Raw genomic sequence first — 21622 nt, 5'->3', positions numbered from 1 at the left:
GGGAAGCTGCTTGAGAGGCTTCTGCATGCCAGGTTGGAGGCCGCCCTCGACGCGTCTGGGGGCTTAGCTGACAACCAGTACGGCTTCCGAAGGGGCAGGTCCACGATCCACGCCATCGACGAGGTCGTTGACATCGCGAGGAAAGCTAACGAGCGTAAAGGTCGCTTCGCTACCCCCTGCTTGATGGTGCTTTTGGACGTCAAAAACGCCCTCAATGCAGTGGGGCACCAAGTCATACTGGACGCGCTGGAAAGGAGGAACGGCATGCCGGCGTACCTCGTCGGGATGGTCGGGAGCTACCTGGAAGACAGGCTGCTTCTGTACCGTACCAGCGAGGGAGAAAAAACCCGTCGGCTTTCAGCGGGTGTGCCGCAGGGATCGGTCCTCGGGCCGCTGCTGTGGAACGTGGCGTACGACGACCTCCTCCGCATGAAACTGCCGGATGGAGTGACCACCGTGGGCTTCGCAGACGACGTGGCGCTGGTGGTGACGGCGAGGACGGCTGGCCTCCTGGAGGCCAAGACCACGGAAGCAGTCAACAGTGCCTGGGCATGGCTGACTGAGAGAGGACTGGACCTAGCGGAAAAGAAGACGGAGATAGTGGTGCTCACGCGCCGGAACACGCTGAAGGTCAACCCTATTCCGGTCAAGGGGCACGAGGTCGCGCCCACGGGTAGCGCCAAATACCTTGGAGTGACCATCGATGCTAGGTTGAACTTCGCCGAGCACGTGCAGCAGGCTGCCAGCAAGGCAATGGGTGTAGCCGCGGCCATCGGAAGGCTTATGCCCAACATCGGGGGCCCGGCTAGCGGCAGAAGAAGGCTCCTCGCGAGCGTCACCTACTCCGTTGCGCTGTACGGAGCTCCGGTGTGGGCCGACGCCGTGAGCGTCCAAAGGAACAGGAGCAGACTGGAGGCTACGGGAAGGGCCTGCGCCCTCCGGGTGGTGTCAGCGTACCGCACGGTCTCAACGCCAGCCGTAATGGTGCTGGCAACGCTGATACCGCTCCACCTCCTGGCGGCAGAGCGGAAAAGGATAGCGAACGCGGAGGCCGGAGGCGCAATACGCAACAGGCCCGCCAGAAACAGACTCAGGCGCGAGGAACGGAAACGTACACTCGAGGAATGGGACAAGGAGTGGAGCGAGGAGGACAAAGGGGCCTGGACGAGGACTGCGATACCCTCGGTAATACCCTGGGTGGACCGGAAACATGGCCAAATGGACTTCCACCTCACCCAGGGGCTGACAGGCCATGGATGCTTTGGGGCGTACCTCAAGCGCATCGGCAAGGAGGGCACGGCGAAATGCCATCACTGTGACGAGGCCTCAGACGACGCTAACCACACCTGGTTTGTATGCGAGGCCTGGAATACGCAAAGGGAGGAAATGTGGAGGATCATGGGACGCGCCGAGAGCATCCAGGACCTGGTAAGGGCGATGCTTGAAGGCTCAGAAAAGTGGAAAGCAGCGGCTGACTTCGCCAGTGCAGTGCTGCGCGCGAAGGAGGAGGCCGAAAGAAGGAGAAGAAGTGAACGACGCGCCACAGCGTAAACAGGTAAGAGGTGGCGGGATTCATATTCTTTTATTGACCGACTGGTGGAGGTGACAAAGGTGATGGTGTTGGCGAGCGAAGGGGTGCACGGGACACTTAGTGCAAAGTCACCCTTGAGCCGCCCTAAGCTTGCTTTGTAAAACAATATGACAAATGCAGTGCAATAGTAGTGTAGTGTAGATAGGGCTAACTTAAGGTGCACGCAGGTGGTGGAAAGACAGGTCACTTGTAAAAAGTCGGCCCAGCGCCGAGCATGCTAGGTTAAGGACGAGTCTGAGTGACGAACTAAAAAGAGTGCGAGCGGGGCAGAGGACATTGGACGGTACGCGCGTGATCCTGCCCACGCCGAGCGACGTATGATGGGAAGGGAGGGCTGACTGAGGCGTGACTGTCGGGTTAAGATGGCTCACGCCACGCTGAGGAAGGCGGAGAGAGGCCACGAAGAACTGGCCGGCCACAGGGGCGAAGCGAAGTAATGCGAAAGCGGTTCCACTTCGCCCTGGGCGAGGGCGGCGGCGGAGGGGTTTTAGCCGGTAAAAATCCGGCACTATCCGAGGACAACCAGAACATCCGGATGTCTTTTGAAGATTTCCTCGTCGCCGCCAAAACAAAAAAAACAAAAAAAAAAAAAAAAAAAAAAAAAAAGGTTAGGTTAGGTTAGGTTAGGTTAGGTTAGGTTAGGTTAGGTTAGGTTAGGTTAGGTTAGGTTAGGTTGAATGGAGGGTCCTGGAGGAGGAGAGCTTGAGTGACCACCGTTACATCTACATGGAGTGGGAGCTCAGCGCAGGCAACCGGACGAAGCAAGGTGGCGGACGCGATCCAGCAACAGCAGGCTGGGTCACCAGAAAGCTCGACAAGGCGGCCATGGTGACCTGCCTCGCCGAGGAGAAGCGGAAACGTGGGAGCCGACCAACAGATATCGGCGATCCGGAAGTCGACGTGCTAATGAATACCATCATCAGGGCATGCGACGCGGGTATGCCAAGAAGGAAGCCCCCTCGAGGCAAGCCCGCAGCGCACTGGTGGACCGATCGGATCGCCCAGCTCCGACGGGAATGCGTAAGCGCCAGGAGGCGGGCTCAGCGCGCACGAACTAGAAGCAGGGACGCGGACGCCAGTATGGCAGCCTACCGGACGGCGAAGCGGGATCTCAGAAACGAGATCAAAGCCAGCAAGGCCAGGTGCTGGGAGGAGCTCTTGCAGGCGGTGGATGAGGACCCGTGGGGGCTGCCGTACAAACTAGTCACCAAGAAGCTGGGAGTGCTTCGGCAGCCGGACGACCCCCTGACCGTGGAAAACATATTAACCGAGTTGTTTCCGGTCCACAGGCAGACGGAGAGGTGCATCCTCGGGACGGCCGTAGCTGGCCCCCACCCCGAGCCCTTTACCTTGACGGAGCTGTACCACGCAGCTAGGAGGATCAGCGGAGGCAAGGCACCTGGCCCCGACGGCGTGCCTGGGGAAGCCCTGGCAGTGGTCGCGGAGAACTACCCGGAGGCACTGCTCAGGGCATTCAACGAGTGCCTGCAGCAGGGGATTTTCCACCCGAGGTGGAAGAGACAGAGGCTGGTCCTACTACCGAAGGGACAGGCCAAAGAGGGAGGCGGGCAAAAATACCGGCCCATCAGTCTGATCGATGTGACGGGAAAGCTGCTTGAGAGGCTTCTGCACGCCAGGTTGGAGGCCGCCCTCGACGCGTCTGGGGGCTTAGCTGACAACCAGTACGGCTTCCGAAGGGGCAGGTCCACGATTCACGCCATCTACGAGGTCGTTGACATCGCGAGGAAAGCTAACGAGCGTAAAGGTCGCTTCGCTACCCCCTGCTTGATGGTGCTTTTGGACGTCAAAAACGCCTTCAATGCAGTTGGGCACCAAGTCATACTGGACGCACTGAAAAGAAGGAACGGCATGCCGGCGTACCTCGTCGGGATGGTCGGGAGCTACCTGGAAGACAGGCTGCTTCTGTACCGTACCAGCGAGGTAGAAAAAACCCGCCGGCTTTCAGCAGGCGTGCCGCAGGGATCGGTCCTCGGGCCGCTGCTGTGGAACGTGGCGTACGACGACCTCCTCCGCATGAAAATGCCGGATGGAGTAACCACCGTGGGCTTCGCAGACGACGTGGCGCTGGTGGTGACGGCAAGGACGACTGGCCTCCTGGAGGCTAAGACCACGGAAGCAGTCAACAGTGCCTGGGCATGGCTGACTAAGAGAGGACTGGACCTAGCGGAAAAGAAGACGGAGATAGTGGTGCTCACGCGCCGGAACACGCTGAAGGTCAACCCTATTCCGGTCAAGGGGCACGAGGTCGCGCCCACGGGTAGCGCCAAATACCTTGGAGTGACCATCGATGCTAGGTTGAACTTCGCCGAGCACGTGCAGCAGGCTGCCAGCAAGGCAATGGGTGTAGCCGCGGCCATCGGAAGGCTTATGCCCAACATCGGGGGCCCGGCTAGCGGCAGAAGAAGGCTCCTCGCGAGCGTCACCTACTCCGTGGCGCTGTACGGAGCCCCGGTGTGGGCCGACGCCGTCAGCGTCCAAAGGAACAGGAGCAGACTAGAGGCTGCGGGAAGGGCCTGCCCCCTCCGTGTGGTGTCAGCGTACCGCACGGTCTCAACGCCAGCCGTAATGGTGTTAGCAACGCTGATACCGCTCCACCTCCTGGCGGCAGAGCGAAAAAGGATAGCGGACGCGGAGGCCGGAGGCGCAATACGCAACAGGCCCGCCAGAAACAGACTCAGGCGCGAGGAACGGAAGCGTACACTCGAGGAATGGGACAAGGAGTGGAGCGAGGAGGACAAAGGGGCCTGGACGAGAACCGCGGTACCCTCGGTAATACCCTGGGTGGACAGGAAGCATGGCCAAATGGACTTTCACCTCACCCAGGGGCTTACAGGCCATGGGTGCTTTGGGACGTACCTGAAGCGCATCGGCAAGGAGGACACGGCGAAATGCCACCACTGCGACGAGGCCTCAGACGACGCTAACCACACCTGGTTTGTATGCGAGGCCTGGAATACGCAAAGAGAGGAAATGTGGAGAATCATGGGACGCGCCGAGAGCATCCAGAACCTGGTAAGGGCGATGCTCGAAGGCTCAGAGAAGTGGAAAGCTGCGGCTGACTTCGCCGGAGCAGTGCTGCGCGCAAAGGAGGAGGCTGAAAGGAGAAGAAGAAGTGAACGACACCCCTCAACGTAAACAGGTAAGCGGTGGCGGGATTCATTTGACTTTGCATTTTTGCTGATTGGTGAAGGGGACAAAGGTGATGGTGTGGGCAAGCAAGGGGGTGTACGGGACAACTAGTGCAAAGGCACCCTTAAACAGCCCTAGGCTTGCTCAGTAAAACAATATTTGGCGAGGAGCGCATGTGACAAATGCAGTGCAGTAGTAGTAGTAGTGCAGTGTAGATAGATCTTAAGGTGCACGCAGGCGGTGGGTGGACGGGACACTTGTGCGAAGTCGCCCCAGCGCTAAGCATGGTAGGTTAAGGACAAGACTGGGTGACAAACTCAAAAGAGTGCAAGCGGGGCAGAGGTCGTTGGACGCTACGCACGTAATTCTGCCGACGCTAAGTGACGATTAGAGGATAAGGAAGGGCTGACTGAGGCGTGACTGTCGGGCTAAGATGGCTCACGCCACGCTGAGGAAGGCGAAGAGAGGCCACGGAGAACTGGCCGGCCACAGGGGCGAAGCGAAGTAATGCGAAAGCGGTTCCACTTCGCCCTGGGCGAGGGCGGCGGCGGAGGGGTTTTAGCCGGTAAAAATCCGGCACTATCCGAGGACAACCAGAACATCCGGATGTCTTTTGAAGATTTCCTCGTCGCCGCCAAAACAAAACAAAAAAAAAAAAAAAAAAAAAAAAAAAAAAAGGTTAGGTTAGGTTAGGTTAGGTCAGGTTAGGTTAGGTTAGGTTAGGTTAGGTTCCCCCACGTGGCTGTCACCTTGTCGTGGTGTGGGGGCTCGAGGCTCTCCGTGGTGAGCCCTGGGGGCGATGCCGGCGGGACCTTGGTCCCGGTAGGTTCAACCCAGCCGGTAAGGCCCTGGGTGGAGCGGAGGGTGACTAACGACAGCCGTGTATGAATGGTGTGTGTGTGAATCAATGAACGAGTGCATGAGATGTGGTTGGGGCCCTGAGGGATATTCCTCAGAGACTAATCAAGGGAGGAGTAGTTGCCGACCGACCAGGGCTGCGAGTGACGTCAGTACCTTCTAACGGACCGCTGTGGCGTACTACGGGTAAACGTAAGTCCAGAAGACTTGTTCTTCTGGCAAAGGTCCCAGGAAACCACATGTCCAAAGTGGGAGAACCGCTCCTCGCGGCCGTCTGGAGCCAATCTGGGGGTTGAATTTGGGGTCTCGGGCGCATGTATGGAGGATTACCCGGTCAGTTTTTCCTCATATCCGACGTCCGGTAGGATAAATCCGGCACCGTCTTACCCGGCCAGTGGCCTACCCTGTTTCGGATTGACAGGGAAATCCCTGGTCGGGAGACGCTAAAGACGTAGGGACGGGGGGTTCGCACGGATAGGCCGACCACCGACAAGCCGACAGCGGCTTCCGTGCGAGGGGAATAGGTTCTTTATCGGCGGGGATAGATGCCACACTGCGGTGTGGCTGGCATGATGCCCGAACCGTCGTTAATCTTTACAATGTTACAGAATGGATTCTTTTTTCAAACAACCAACCGAGGCGAGGAAGGAGGGAGCGGTACGTGGACGACCGAGTGGGAGAGGCACCCGAGGTCGTACGGCGGTCAGGGGCATCACCTGGCCACCTAGCGACAGTGGAGGCGAAGCTGGGGTCTCGGCCCTAGCCACCACGTCGGAAGCCGTAGGCGCGAAGGAGGCGCAGGAGACGGAAGGTGCAGGGGAACGCCACACATCCCCGCAGCAGCAGCGTGAGCAGCTGCGCTGTAAGCGCAAGGGGGCGGAGCTGACCCCACCCGCGTTGCTGGCGGCCTCGGACGAGGAGCTATTCATACCGCGCAAGCCCGAGGGTTCCGGGGAAGGGACTCCGCGGGTGACAACGGTGCAAATGGCAGGGCAGCGGCCAGGGAGCCCGATTCAAACGGAAGAAGAGGAGGAGGAACGCGAACGCCTCGGCGCCCGACCTAAGGGCAAGAAGAGGCGCACTGCGGCGAGCAGAACAACGTGCCCTGAGGACGACTCGGAGGCCTGGGAAGCTGGCTCGGAACGTAGCGTCCATGGAAACAGGGGGAAGGCCGGTATTCCCTCAACGGTGGGGGAAAGAGGTGGGACTGCGTTCGACTCCCCGGAGGAGACCCCGCAGGGTGTGGGCCTTATCGAGCACAGGGTCATGTCGGCGGCCGACCTCGGCGCCCTTATCAGGGAATGGCTTGATGAGATTGATGACATCAGGATCAGGTGTAGGTCCATGCAGGGGAAGCTAAGCGGTGATATGAAGAAAAGGGTGGCATGGGCTAGGCAGGCCCTTCTCACGCTCACCTGCAAAGCGGAGGGAGCAAGCGAGCCATCGCTTCTGCAGACCCGAAACTCGGAACTGGAAGCCCAGTTGCAGAAGGCCCACAGGGAGAGAGACGAGCTCCGGCGGAAGCTGGAGGAACGCCAGCAGGAGGTAGGCAGGCCCTATACCGACCTGCAGCGCCGTAGTGCGGGCACGTATGCCCAGGCCGCAGGTGGGAGCCCTTCGGACACACCCGGTGGCCGGACAACAAGGGACCCCAACCGAACAGGTACCCTCGACTTGGCGGCAGCCAGGAGGGGGGCTGAGACCGCCAGCGAGGGGCCACCGACGGCCACGTCAGCTGGTGCCTCCGAGTTCGAACTCCGCCTGACGGGGTCCGAACTGAGGATGGTGCCGGATGGCGACAGGGCCATAAGCGAAGAGCTGGCCAGGCAGTCCGCTGCCCTGAAGGAGGTACGGAACGAGGTCAGCAGGATCTCTCGCATGCTCCTCAGTGACGGCAACGGAGAAGGAAGGGCTGGTCGAAGAGCCGGTGCTCCCGCGAGAAGCACCAGCGACGCACAGACCGTACCCGACGAACCCGCAGTGCTACTCAGCACGGCGCAAGCCACGGAGGGTGGCAGCCAGACAACCTCGGCCACCCTGGGGGGTGTACAAGAGCCCATGGAAACCGGTGAGGAGGTCTGGGTAGAGGTGGGCACTACTGGAGGAAAGAAGAGTAGGAGCAAGCCCACGGATGGAAGGGCCCGGGAACCCGGAAAGACCCCGACAGGGCCTCCGCATAACGCTACAACGGCGACGGAGGCGCGCACAAACGGGGAGAAATCCCAGGTGCCCCGCCGCAGGGCACCAAGGACAGCTGCAGTAGCGATCAAGGCCAAAGACAAGGGCCCGGGCTACGCAGAGATATTGAAGTTCTCCCGCGGGAGGGTCGAACTTGCCGACCTGGGCATTGGGGAGACGAGGCTGCGACGAGCGGCCAATGGGGGGGTCCTTATCGAGATCCCCGGCCCGGACAACTCCAAGAAAGCGGATAGCCTAGCAGCGGAGCTGTCCACCGTGATCGGCGAAAAATACGGCGATGCGGTCCTGGTGACAAGGCCCGTCGTCAAGGGAGAACTAAGGGTCCAGGGCCTGGACGACTCGGTGTCCACCGAGGAACTGACAGGCGTCATTGCGGGACTGGGGGGTTGCGATCCGGGGGAAGTCCGTACTGGAGCCCCGAGGAGACTACCTAACGGACTTTTCAGTGCATGGGTCCAGTGCCCCCTAAGGGCTGCTTCAGCGGTGGCGGCCAAGGGCAAGTTCAGGGTTGGGTGGACTACTGTCAGGGCAGAACTGCTGGAGGCCCGGCCGAAGCAATGCTTCAAGTGTTGGGATTTCGGACACATAGGGAGCGCATGTAGGGCCACAACGGCGCGTGGCGCTGCCTGCTACAGGTGCGGCGCTGATGGCCACCGGGCACGTGACTGCACGGCCGCCCCTAAATGCGCGGTCTGCGAGGGGAAGGGAAGAAGCAGCGCGCACAGGATGGGTTCAGCGCGCTGTTCAACTGCGATGGAGCGGGGTCGGGGGCCCGCGTTTAAAGAAAGCGAGAATGGCCAGGTTTCTCCAAATCAACCTGAACCGTAGCCGTGGGGCCCAAGACCTGCTGAGCCAGTCTGTTCTGGAGGGGGGGGTTGATGTGTGCCTTATCACAGAGCCTCACACCGTCCCGCCCGCGGGCAGCTGGCTGGGCAGCGTGGACGGCCTAGCGGCCGTTCACTGGCGGACGGATGGACACACAAACGGGTGTGCGCTACTGAGGAGGGGAAGGGGATACGTCGTCGTCAGATGCGGAGACATAGTCCTCGTATCCGTATACATATCCCCTAACGTTTCCCTGGATGAGTACTCCGCATACCTGGACGACCTAACGTCGGCTATCCAGTCGACGGGGGCCAATGGCAGGGGGGTTGTAGTTGGAGGCGACTTCAACGGGCGATCTAGGATGTGGGACCCCAGCGGGGTAAATCAGAGGGGGGAACTCCTGGAGGGGTGGGCAGCGTCGTGCGGCCTGTGCCTACATAACGACGGCAGGACACCAACGTGCGTCAGACCGCAAGGATCGTCCGTGGTGGACCTGACGTGGACAACGCCGAGTTTGGTACCAATGGTCCAAGAGTGGCGGGTCCTGGAGGACAGGGAGTCACTCTCCGACCATCGGTACATCACCTTTAGGATCGGCAGCTCTGGACGCGGAGGACATAGGGGTAGGGCAAGTCACGCGCGATGGAGCTGGAGCAGGTTCGACCCCAGCCGGTTTGCCGAAGCTTTAGCGCCTGCACTCGCCTGGGGCCCGACGGGAAGGGACCGGGAAACAGCGTCAAGCCTGACGGCCTGGGTCGAACGGACCATGTCCGAGGCGTGCGACGCGGCTGCCCCGCGGGCACGTAACAGGGGCCGCAGAAAGGCGGCATTCTGGTGGAACGAGGAGCTAGCCGCCATGCGAAGGGCGTGCGTGGTAGCCAGGAGGCGTCTCACCAGGGCAAGGCGGACCGCTGGCAACTCCTCCTCGCAGGAGATGGAGGACGCCTACCGGACCGCGAAGAAGAGGTTTCGGGACAGCATTAAGGCGGCTAAGGCTAGGGCATGGGAGGACCTCGTGGGTTCCGTGGACTCGGATCCATGGGGCCTCCCCTACAAACTAGTGCTGGGCAAGCTCCGGACCTCCCAGAGGGGGTTGACGGAGACTCTGGACGAAGACACCCTGGGAACTCTTCTTGGCGGCCTGTTCCCGAGAGGCGAAAGATGCGCGCTCAGGTCACTGGAAGGGCTGGACTGGAACGAAGAGTGGAGGGTCACGGACGAAGAGGTCCGGACGGCGATCAGGAGGGGTAGTGCACGCAACGTCGCCCCGGGGCCGGATGGCATCAGGGTGGCAGCCTGGTCCAAGGTCCCGGAAGAAATGGTCGCGCTCGTTGCGCGTAGCTTCACTCTCTGCCTAAGGAAGGGGACCGTACCGCGGTCATGGAAAAGGGCCCGACTGGCTCTGATCCCCAAGGGGGGCGCACCAGATGGGCCGATCCCAAAAGTGAGGCCGATCTGCATCCTCAACGAGCTGGGGAAAACCTTCGAGAGGGTCCTTGTAGGTCGGCTAGGAGGATGGGTCGAGGAAAACGCCAGACCCCGCCTCTCGGAGGACCAGTATGGCTTCCGGGAAGGAAGAGCAACCAGCGACGCACTGATAAGGGTGCGCCGCTTCGTCGAGAACGCCACAAAAAAGGGGGGCTGTGCGCTGGCCGTGTCGTTGGATATTGCCAACGCATTCAACAGCCTCCCGTGGCCGGTTATTGGTTGGGCGCTTAGCGATAAGGAGGTACCTGAGTACCTGCAGCGGGTGCTGCAGGCGTACTTGAGTGACAGGTACATTGAGTACCCCGATAGCAGCGGCGAAATCCGGAGTATGGAGGTGACCGCTGGGGTCCCACAGGGGTCAGTACTTGGCCCTCTGCTGTGGAATCTGACCTTCGATGAGGTACTGCGGACTGGGGGGGAGACGGGCTGTGCTGTGGTCTGCTACGCAGACGACACACTAGTGTTGAGCTCCGCAGAGGAGCCGTCGACGACGGTAGCCCTGGCGAACACCCTAATAGCAAGGGTATGTAGGGTTATAGCGCGCCTCGGCTTAACGGTGGCAGCGGCCAAGACGGAGGCCGTCCTATTCAGGCAGAAACGAAGGGGAGGCATCGTGACCGCCCCGGACGTTAGGGTCGGTGGAAAGGTCGTACCGTTGACGGGATCGATGAAGTATTTAGGGGTGCGGCTGGACCCGCACCTGTCCTTCAGGGGGCACTTTCAAGCCTTGGACGCCAGGCTGGGTGCAGTGACAAGGGCGCTAGGGCGGCTGATGCCCAACCTGAGGGGGCCATCCGAGGCAAGACGCCGACTTTATGGAGGTACAATGTCCTCGGTGCTTCTATACGGGGCACCCGTGTGGGGGGACGTCGCAGAAGCGTCAAAGCCGATCAGGCGGGGGATTGAAAAGTTCCAAAGAAGGATCTGCGCGAGGGTCGTCGCGGCATACCGGACGGCATCGTTTACCGCAGTGACGCTCCTGGCAAGATCACCTCCGCTCTACCTGGTGGCCGGGGCGTACTCACGGGCGTTTGCCAGGATTTGCCGCTCCCGGCGGGATGGGACATGGTCTCAGGGGCTCTCCAAGGCCATCAAGGAGGAAGAGCTGGGGACAGCGCGGGAGAGATGGAAAAGGTCTCTCGAAGGGCCAAGCCTCCCCAGTAGCAGGCTGAGGAGGGCTATTCTGGCGAACTGGGAGGGGTGGCTTGACAGAAGACATGGCAACCTCACTTTCAGGGTGACCCAGCTGCCGACAGGTCACGGCTGTTTCGCCGAATTCCTAAACAGGATCGGAAGAGCAGAGGAGCCGACCTGCTGGCACTGTGAGGAGGCGGTGGACACAGCGAGCCACACGCTAGAGGACTGTACCGCCTGGGAGGGGGAGAGAAACGCCCTACGCGAGACCATTGGGGACGATCTCACCCTTGACGGGGTGATCCGGGGAATGGTATCGTCAGAAGATGGGTGGGCAGCGGTTACCCGCTTTGCGGAGCGGGTAATGGCTGCCAAGGAACGGGTAGAAAGGGAGCGACAGCACTCGGCAGCGCTATCGGGACGCAGACGGGCTGGGCGCCCACGCGCTAGAGAACGCGACGAGGGCGAACACGGGTAGGGTGGGTCATTACCCACAAAGGTAGGGGCCTGAAAGGACCGGGGGGTCAGGCTGCTGGCGGGCCTCCCTTTCGCCGCCTGGGGTGGGGCCGGGGGGGGCACGGGGCGTCGTAGGTTGCGATAGATAGCTGGGGCTAGGTTTACTAGGTTGGCTGGTATCGCCCCGTACGCCTCTTCTTCTTCCCTGGCCCCTGCCTCTTGGTGGCGGGATGGGACGGTTCCGCCGGAGCTCTGTTCTGCCTGGCACCTGCAGGAAGTAGCCGTCACGTCCTACTTAGCTAGGAACGCAACGGGGGGCGGAGGGGCCGCCGCCCGCTGGGCGACTCCGTCGAAGGGCGGAGTGTCAGCCACAGCGGTAACCGGGACCCCTCCGAACAGGAAGGAGCACGAGGAGGAGAAACCGCGTGCAAAGACGTTGAGGAGGAGAATAGGAGGCGCAACTCCTGAAACAGCTAACGGGAAAGGTAGCGCGAAAGCGCGAAGGTGCCGAGGGGTTTCCTGAGGTCATGCCTCGCGGTGGTTCCGGGGAGCCCCTCAACCCCGCACCGGGGTGGCCGCTGGTTTTTTTAGTGGGTGTGAGTCCCACACTACCCTGGGGATTCTTGCGCGAATCCTCAGGGTGTGCATAAGGCATTTTTCCAGCGATATGAAAAAAAAAAAAAAAAAAAGGTTAGGTTAGGTTAGGTTAGGTTAGGTTAGGTTAGGTTAGGTTAGGTTAGGTTAGGTTAGGTTAGGTTCCCCACGAGGCTATTTCCTTGTCGTGGTGTGGGGCTTAAGCCTTTCCGTGCCGATCCTGTGAAGCAATGCTGGCGAGGTTCAACCAAGCTAGGCTGGTCCACGGGGGAGCGGGGGGTGACTGAACGACAGCCAAAAGTGTGAATGAGTGTGTGCATGGCGAGGAGCGAATGAGACGCGGTCGTGCCTTCGGCGGATATTCCTCGGAGACTAACCAAGGAAGGAGTAGTAGCCGACTGACCGGGGCCGAAAGTGAAGTTTGTACCTTTACCGGGCTGCGGTGGCGCACTGCCACGGGCCCAAAGTGGGAAAACCGCTCCTTGAAGCTGCTGGAGCCTAGCCGGGGGTTGAACCTGGGGGCGCGGGCGTGTGTGTGGAGGATTACTTGGTCCGTATTTCCTCATACCCGAAGACCGGTAGGGTAAATCCGGCAAAGTCTGAACCGGCCGGTGGCCTAACCTGTTTCGGATTAGCAGGGGAATCCCCGGTCGGAGGACCGAATGTGTCAGGGACAGGGGGGATCGCATGGATAGGACCGACCAACCGACAAGCCGACAGCGGCTTCTATGCGAAGGGGGTTAGGGCAACTTCAGGCGGGGATAGACGCTGCACCGAGGTGTAGCTGCCATGATGGCCGAACCGTCTTAAGCCTTCATTCAATTTAATATGGATTCTTCAAACAAGCATAAGGAGGTGGGAGAACATCTGGAGGAGTTTCTGGGAGATCCCTTCGCAAGAAGGGACAGCATCGGAAGATCACCGCCGTCAACGCCGACAGCGGAACTGGTCTCCCTTGCCACTGTAGCGGACCCAAGGGCAACGTCGGAAAAGGGAGCTATCCCTAAAGCAAGGTCGGAGGGAAGGGCGATGAGAAGCGGGCCGTTTGCGGGCATTGCGATGGCCTTCAGCTTAGGGAGGACGCCGGAAAAGCCCTCGGCGCCCGTCGTTGTCGGGGAGGAGAAAAAGGCGAGGAACGCGATTACGGCCCTCGCCAAAGTCATCGACGAGATGCACCGCTTCACTAGGGAGCACAAGAACGCCCATGCCTCGCTAAAGGACGGGCTCAGCAAGGCTTCCCTGCTAATGAGACAGGTCGAGCGAGGGTGGCGCTGGGCGGAGAATGAGCTCAGCAGTTCTGGGTGCACCGCCGAACGAGCGACGGCAACGACGTCTACCCAGACGGAGGCGCAACCCGGCACGGCAGGGCAGAATGATCCCCCTCCGCGTTCGTCCCAGGAAACGGACGGGACAATAGGCGGGGCAAAGAGAAAACAGACCTCCCCGTGTGCCGGTGCAACGGAGAAGCGCCCATGCCCGGAGGCAAGTCTGATGGAAGGGACCGCGGGGGCGACCAGCTCCACTCAAGCGGAAGGAGGCTGGACGGTAGCGGCCAAGAGAGTTCGGCCCAGGAGGAAGAAGCGCGGGGCTGCTGGACCCCCGGAGCAGACGCAACAGCAAGAGCAGGCGCAGCAGAGCAGGGGCCAGCAGAACGCACTGAAGATCGGCAGCCGGCGACAGGTGAGGCCAGACGCGGTCCTCATCAAAACGACAGGCGGGGGGGCCAACTACGCCGAGGTACTCAAAACCATCAAGAGGCAGGTGGACCCAGAGAAAACCGGGGCCCAGATCGCCGCGGTGAAAAAGACCAGGGGAGGCGACGTCCTGGTCGAGCTGAAGCGGGGCAGCAGAGGGGTCCAGGCTTTAAGGGACGCAGTCGCGGGAGCACTGGGACAACGCACCAAGGTTGCCGCCCTAGAGCCGATGCTCACGATAGAGGTCAGAGACCTTGACGACGTCACTGAGGCTGGCGAGGTGAAGGCGGCGTTAGCCAGCATCCTCCAAGCCGAACTCACTGGGGATATGAAAATGAGGAGGAGCTACAACGGGACTCAAGTTGCACTGCTACGGCTCCCGGAGCGAACGGCCAGGAAAATCCTGTCCGTAGGTAAGGTCAAGGTAGGCTGGTGTATCTGTCGAATACGCGAACGAGTCACCGTTGACAAATGCTTCCGGTGCCAAGGCTACGGACACCGGAGCGGAGAGTGCGTGGGCGCAGACTGTTCGAACGCATGCAGAAGGTGCGGCAAGGCAGGCCATAAAGAGAAGGAATGCCAGGACAGCCCTAGCTGTGTGCTGTGCAGCAGGAATAGCTGGAGGGCCGACCACTTTACAGGGAGTGGGAGATGCAGGGCGTTCAGGGAAGAACTGACAAAGGCAAAGGTCAGGCACAACAGGGACTCGGCCCTGGAGACCCGGAGGACTGGTGCCAGGGAAAGGGCTGGACAGGAAGCAGCGCTTCTTTCTCCTAGCAACCGCGAGGTGGAGTTCCGAAGGAGGGTCGGATCCGTGTGGGCACAATGCCTCGCGTGATAGACAGCTCCGGACGTAGCAGGACGCCTGGTGCACGCATACTCCAGGTCAACCTGAATAGGAGCCGAGCCGCCCAGGACCTCCTCGCGCAGACCGCGGCGGCTTTGGGGATCAGCATCCTACTGGTATCCGAGCCTAGCAGCACGGGCAAGGCAGGACTGTGGATGCCCGACCGCAAGGGGGATGCGGCGATCGCAGTAACGCGGAACTTCACCGGCAACATTACACCGGGTGGAAAAGGTAAAGGATTCGTATGGGCCGAAATTAACCAGACCTATGTTTTCAGTTGTTACTTTTCGCCCAACGCAAGGATCAAGGACTTTCAGGGGCAACTCGATGAGCTGGAGGCGCAGGCCAGAACAGTAGGTAACAGAATCCTCATAGCGGGCGACTTCAACGCGAAGTCACCGGTGTGGGGGTCTGAGAGATGGGACGACAGGGGCCGAATCGTGGCGGACTTCCTAGCCAGGCTGGATCTCTTCCCAATCAACACGGGGGAAGCCCCGACCTGGAGGAGAGCGGCCACTGGCTCGAAGTCGGTCATTGACATCACGGTTGGCAGCCCTAGCGTGGCAGCCGAGATGCGCGAATGGAGGGTCCTGGAGGAAGAGAGCTTGAGCGACCACAGCTACATCTACATGGAGTGGGCGCTCAGCTCGGGCAACCGGACGCAGCGAGGAAGCGGAGGCGACCTAGGGACAACAGGCTGGGTCACCAGGAAGCTCGACAAGACGGCCATGATGACCTGCCTCGCCGAAGAGAAGCGGAAACGCGGGAGCCGACCAACAGACATTGGCGGGTCGGAAGTTGACGTGCTGATGAATACCATCACTAGGGCATGCGACGCAGGTATGCCAAGAAGGAAGCCCCCTCGAGGCAAGCCCGCAGCGCACTGGTGGACCGATCGGATCGCCCAGCTCCGACGGGAATGCGTAAGCGCCAGGAGAAGGGCTCAGCGCACACGAGCTAAAAGCGGGGACACGGAGGCCAGTATGGCAGCTTATCGGACGGCGAAGCGGGACCTCAGAAACGAGATCAAAGCCAGCAAAGCCAGGTGCTGGGAGGAGCTCTTGCAGGTGGTTGATGAGGACCCGTGGGGGCTGCCGTACAAACTGGTCACCAAGAAGCTGGGAGTGCTTCGGCAGCCGGACGACCCCCTGACCGTGGAAAACATATTAACCGAGTTGTTCCCGGTCCACAGGCAGACGGAGAGGAGCACCCTCGGGACGGCCGTAGCTGGCCCCCACCCCGAGCCCTTCACCTTGACGGAGCTGTACCACGCAGCTAGGAGGATCAGCGGAGGCAAGGCACCTGGCCCCGACGGCGTGCCTGGGGAAGCCCTGGCAGTGGTCGCGGAGAACTACCCGGAGGTACTGCTCAGGGCGTTCAACGAGTGCCTACAGCAGGGGATTTTTCACCCGAGGTGGAAGCGGCAGAGGCTGGTCCTGCTACCGAAGGGACAGGCCAAAGAGGGAAGCGGGCAAAAATACCGGCCCATAGCTTGATCGATGTGACGGGAAAGCTGCTTGAGAGGCTTCTGCATGCCAGGTTGGAGGCCGCCCTCAACACGTCTGGGGGCTTAGCCGACAACCAGTACGGCTTTCGAAGGGGCAGGTCCACGATCCACGCCATCGACGAGGTTGTTGACATCGCGAGGAAGGCTAACGAGCGTAAAGGTCGCTTCGCTACCCCCTGCTTGATGGTGCTTTTGGACGTCAAAAACGCCTTCAATGCGGTGGGGCACCAAGTTATACTGGACGCGCTGGAAAGGAGGAACGGCATACCGGCGTACCTCGTCGGGATGGTCGGGAGCTACCTGGAAGACAGGCTGCTTCTGTACCGTACCAGCGAGGGAGAAAAAACCCGTCGGCTTTCAGCAGGCGTGCCGCAGGGGTCGGTCCTCGGGCCGCTGCTGTGGAACGTGGCGTACGACGACCTCCTCCGCATGAAAATGCCGGATGGAGTGACCACCGTGGGCTTCGCAGACGACGTGGCGCTGGTGGTGACGGCGAGGACGACTGGCCTCCTGGAGGCCAAGACCACGGAAGCAGTCAACAGTGCCTGGGCATGGCTGACTGAGAGAGGACTGGACCTAGCGGAAAAGAAGACGGAGATAGTGGTGCTGACGCGCCGGAACACGCTGAAGGTCAACCCTATTCCGGTCAAGGGGCACGAGGTCGCGCCCACGGGTAGCGCCAAATACCTTGGAGTGACCATCGATGCTAGGTTGAACTTCGCCGAGCACGTGCAGCAGGCTGCCAGCAAGGCGATGGGTGTAGCCGCGGCCATCGGAAGGCTTATGCCCAACATCGGGGGCCCGGCTAGCGGCAGAAGAAGGCTCCTCGCGAGCGTCACCTACTCCGTGGCGCTGTACGGAGCTCCGGTGTGGGCCGACGCCGTGAGCGTCCAAAGGAACAGGAGCAGACTGGAGGCTGCGGGAAGGGCCTGCGCCCTCCGTGTGGTGTCAGCGTACCGCACGGTCTCAACGCCAGCCGTAATGGTGTTGGCAACGCTGATACCGCTCCACCTCCTGGCGGCAGAGCGAAAAAGGATAGCGGACGCGGAGGCCGGAGGCGCAATACGCAACAGGCCCGCCAGAAACAGACTCAGGCGCGAGGAACGGAAGCGTACACTCGAGGAATGGGACAAGGAGTGGAGCGAGGAGGACAGGGGGGCCTGGACGAGGACTGCGATACCCTCGGTAATACCCTGGGTGGACCGGAAACATGGCCAAATGGACTTTCACCTCACCCAGGGGCTGACAGGCCATGGATGCTTTGGGGCGTACCTAAAGCGCATCGGCAAGGAGGGCACGGCGAAATGCCATCACTGTGACGAGGCCTCAGACGACGCTAACCACACCTGGTTTGTATGCGAGGCCTGGAATACGCAAAGGGAGGAAATGTGGAGGATCATGGGACGCGCCGAGAGCATCCAGGACCTGGTGAGGGCGATGCTTGAAGGCTCAGAGAAGTGGAAAGCCGCGGCTGACTTCGCCAGTACAGTGCTGCGCGCGAAGGAGGAGGCCGAAAGAAGGAGAAGAAGTGAACGACGCGCCACAGCGTAAACAGGTGAGAGGTGGCGGGATTCATATTGTTTTTTTTCTAGTATTGACCGACTGGTGGAGGTGACAAAGGTGATGGTGTTGGCGAGCGAAGGGGTGCACGGGACACTTAGTGCAAAGTCACCCTTGAGCCGCCCTAAGCTTGCTTTGTAAAACAATATTTAGCGTGACAGCGCATGTGACAAATGCAGTGCAATAGTAGTGTAGTGTAGATAGGGCTAACTTAAGGTGCACGCAGGCGGTGGAATGACAGGTCACTTGTAAAAAGTCGGCCCAGCGCCGAGCATGTTAGGTTAAGGACAAGACTGAGCGACGAACTGAAAAGAGTGTGAGCGGGGCAGAGGACATTGGACGGTACGCGCGTGATTCTGCCCACGCCGAGCGACGTATGATGGAAAGGAAGGGCTGACTGAGGCGTGACTGTCGGGTTAAGATGGCTCACGCCACGCTGAGGAAGGCGGAGAGAGGCCACGAAGAACTGGCCGGCCACAGGGGCGAAGCGAAGTAATGCGAAAGCGGTTCCACTTCGCCCTGGGCGAGGGCGGCGGCGGAGGGGTTTTAGCCGGTAAAAATCCGGCACTATCCGAGGACAACCAGAACATCCGGATGTCTCTCGAAGATTTCCTCGTCGCCGCCAAAACAAAAAAAAAAAAAAAAAAAAAAAAAAAAAAAAAAAAAAAAGGTTAGGTTAGGTTAGGTTAGGTTAGGTTAGGTTAGGTTAGGTTAGGTTTGCCAGGACAGCCCGAGCTGCGTACTGTGCGGCAGGAATAACTGGAGGGCCGACCACTTTACAGGGAGTGGAAGATGCAGGGCCTTCAGAGAAGAGCTGACGAAGGCGAAGGTGAGGCACAACAGGGACTCGGCCCTGGAGACCCGGAGGACTGGTGTCAGGGAAAAAGCTAGCCAGGAAGCAGCGCTTCTTTCTCCCAGCAACCGCGAGGTGGAGTTCCGAAGGAGGGTCGGATCCGTGTGGGCACAATGCCTCGCGTGATAGACAGCTCCGCACGTAGCAGGACGCCTGGTGCACGCATACTCCAGGTCAACCTGAACAGGAGTCGAGCCGCCCAGGACCTACTCGCGCAGACCGCGGCGGCTTTGGGGGTTAGCATCCTGCTGGTATCCGAGCCTAGCAACACGGGCAAGGCAGGACTGTGGATGCCCGACCGTAAGGGGGATGCGGCGATCGCAGCAACGCGGAACTTCACTGGCAACATAACACCGGGTGGAAAAGGTGAGGGCTTCGTATGGGCTGAAATTAACCAGACCTATGTTTTCAGCTGCTACTTTTCGCCCAACGCGAGGATCGAGGACTTTGAGAGGCAACTTGACGAGCTGGAGGCGCAGGCCAGAGCACTGGGTAACAGAATCCTCATAGCGGGCGACTTCAACGCGAAGTCACCTTTGTGGGGGTCTGAGAGATGGGACGACAGGGGCCGAATCGTGGCGGACTTTCTAGCCAGGCTTGACCTCATCCCAATAAACACGGGGGAAGCTCCGACCTGGAAGAGAGCGGCTACTGGCTCGAAGTCGGTCATCGACATCACGGTTGGCAGCCCTTGCGTGGCAGCCGAGATGCGCGAATGGAGGGTCCTGGAGGAAGAGAGCTTGAGCGACCACAGCTACATCTACATGGAGTGGGCGCACATCAGCTCGGGCAACCGGACGCAGCGAGGAAGCGGAGGCTATCTAGGGACAACAGGCTGGGTCTCCAGGAAGCTAGACAAGGCGGCCATGGTGAACTCCCTCGCCGAGGAGAAGCGGAAACGCGGGAGCCGACCAACAGATACCGGCGACTCGGAGGTCGACGCGCTGATGAATACCATCATTAGGGCATGCGACGCAGGCATGCCAAGAAGGAAGCCCCCTCGAGGCAAGCCCGCAGCGCACTGGTGGACCGATCGGATCGCCCAGCTCCGACGGGAATGCGTAAGCGCCAGGAGACGGGCTCAGCGCGCACGAGCTAAAAGCAGGGAGGCGGACGCCAGCATGGCAGCCTACCGGACGGCGAAGCGGGACCTCAGAAACGAGATCAAAGCCAGCAAGGCCAGGTGCTGGGAGGAGCTCTTGCAGGCGGTGGATGAGGACCCGTGGGGGCTGCCGTATAAACTAGTCACCAAGAAGCTGGGAGTGCTACGGCAGCCGGACGACCCGGTGACCGTGGAAAACATATTAACCGAGTTGTTTCCGGTCCACAGGCAGTCGGAGAGGAGCATCCTCGGGGCAGCCGCAACTGGCCCCCACCCCGAGCCCTTCACCTTGACGGAGCTGTACCACGCAGCTAGGAGGATCAGCGGAGGCAAGGCACCTGGCCCCGACGGCGTGCCTGGGGAAGCCCTGGCAGTGGTCGCGGAGAACTACCCGGAGGCACTGCTCAGGGCGTTCAACGAGTGCCTACAACAGGGGAGTTTTCACCCGAGGTGGAAGCGGCAGAGGCTGGTCCTGCTACCGAAGGGACAGGCCAAAGAGGGAAGCGGGCAAAAATACCGGCCCATCAGCCTGATCGATGTGACGGGGAAGCTGCTTGAGAGGCTCCTGCATGCCAGGTTGGAGGCCGCCCTCGACGCGTCTGGGGGCTTAGCTGACAACCAGTACGGCTTCCGAAGGGGCAGGTCCACGATCCACGCCATCGACGAGGTCGTTGACATCGCGAGGAAAGCTAACGAGCGGAAAGGTCGCTTCGCTACCCCCTGCTTGATGGTGCTTTTGGACGTCAAAAACGCCTTCAATGCAGTTGGGCACCAAGTCATACTGGACGCGCTGGAAAGGAGAAACGGCATGCCGGCGTACCTCGTCGGGATGGTCGGGAGCTACCTGGAAGACAGGCTGCTTCTGTACCGTACCAGCGAGGGAGAAAAAACCCGTCGGCTTTCAGCGGGTGTGCCGCAGGGGTCGGTCCTCGGGCCGCTGCTGTGGAACGTGGCGTACGACGACCTCCTCCGCATGAAAATGCCGGATGGAGTAACCACCGTGGGCTTTGCAGACGACGTGGCGCTGGTGGTGACGGCGAGGACGACTGACCTTCTTGAGGCCAAAACCACCGAGGCAGTGAGTAGCGCCTGGGCATGGCTGACGCAAAGAGGTCTGGACCTGGCGGAGAAGAAGACGGAAGTGGTGGTGCTCACGCGGCGCTACACGCTGAATGTCAACCCGATCCAGGTCAAGGGGCACGAGGTCACTCCCACGGGAAGCGCGAAGTATCTCGGCGTGACCATCGACGCCAAGCTAAACTTTGCTGAGCATGTCCAGCAGGCAGCCAGCAAGGCAATGGTTGTGGCGGCGTCCATTGGGAGGCTAATGCCCAATATTGGGGGTCCGGTCAGCGGCAGGAGAAGACTCCTGGCCAGCGTCACCTACTCCGTGGCGTTGTACGGGGCTCCGGTGTGGGCCGACGCCCTAAGCACGCAGAGAAATAGGAGCAGACTTGAGGCGGCGGGAAGGGCCTGCGCCCTCCGAGTGGTGTCAGCATACCGCACGGTCTCGACGCCGGCCGCCATGGTGCTAGCGGGACTAATCCCCCTTCACCTCCTGGCTGCTGAGCGCAAAAGAATATCAGACGCGGAGACGCGAGGCGGGAGGCTGAGTAAGCTGGCTAGAGGCAGGCTCAGACGCGACGAACGGGAGCAGACGGTCAAGAAATGGGACGAGGAATGGAGGGCGGAGGACAAGGGGGCATGGACGAGGGTCGCAATACCCTCTGTCATGCCCTGGTTTGACAGGGGACACGGCCGGAT

At 60.7% G+C, this 21622-nt stretch overlaps 2 protein-coding genes across 2 annotated transcripts; one reads left to right on the top strand and one right to left on the bottom strand.

Moving 5' to 3' along the window:
• The first annotated feature begins 5174 nt into the window (after positions 1-5174).
• Positions 5175-11723, top strand: LOC124409151. Its single transcript, XM_046886567.1, has 6 exons — positions 5175-5245; positions 5515-5581; positions 5698-5847; positions 5965-6050; positions 6208-8305; positions 8388-11723. Exons 1-6 carry the CDS (start codon positions 5175-5177, stop codon positions 11721-11723), a joined length of 5808 nt encoding a protein of 1935 aa, XP_046742523.1.
• A 9-nt stretch (positions 11724-11732) lies between these two features.
• Positions 11733-12356, bottom strand: LOC124409150 (basic salivary proline-rich protein 1-like). Its single transcript, XM_046886566.1, has 3 exons — positions 12233-12356; positions 12014-12165; positions 11733-11969 (listed from the first exon to the last, which is right to left on the bottom strand). Exons 1-3 carry the CDS (start codon positions 12354-12356, stop codon positions 11733-11735), a joined length of 513 nt encoding a protein of 170 aa, XP_046742522.1.
• Positions 12357-21622: the final 9266 nt, after the last annotated feature.

The sequence above is a fragment of the Diprion similis genome, chromosome 8, assembly GCF_021155765.1.
Source record: "Diprion similis isolate iyDipSimi1 chromosome 8, iyDipSimi1.1, whole genome shotgun sequence".
In the NCBI taxonomy this organism is placed as follows: domain Eukaryota; kingdom Metazoa; phylum Arthropoda; class Insecta; order Hymenoptera; family Diprionidae; genus Diprion; species Diprion similis.
Note: the sequence above shows the minus strand (reverse complement) of the source record. Positions and strands in the feature narration are given on the sequence as shown.

Bases quoted from the DNA above. Each gene is read 5' to 3' on its own strand.
- LOC124409151 (XM_046886567.1), top strand. From the start codon at position 5,175: ATGGCTCACGCCACGCTGAGGAAGGCGAAGAGAGGCCACGGAGAACTG. The intron at 5,848-5,964 runs GTGGGAGAACCG...GACGTCCGGTAG, and splicing joins CAGGAAACCACATGTCCAAA to GATAAATCCGGCACCGTCTT. The intron at 8,306-8,387 runs GTTGGGTGGACT...TCGGACACATAG, and splicing joins CGGCCAAGGGCAAGTTCAGG to GGAGCGCATGTAGGGCCACA.
- LOC124409150 (XM_046886566.1), bottom strand. From the start codon at position 12,356: ATGCCTTATGCACACCCTGAGGATTCGCGCAAGAATCCCCAGGGTAGT. The intron at 12,166-12,232 runs GCATGACCTCAG...TAGCTGTTTCAG, and splicing joins CTCCCCGGAACCACCGCGAG to GAGTTGCGCCTCCTATTCTC. The intron at 11,970-12,013 runs GTTGCGTTCCTA...TACTTCCTGCAG, and splicing joins CGGCGGCCCCTCCGCCCCCC to GTGCCAGGCAGAACAGAGCT.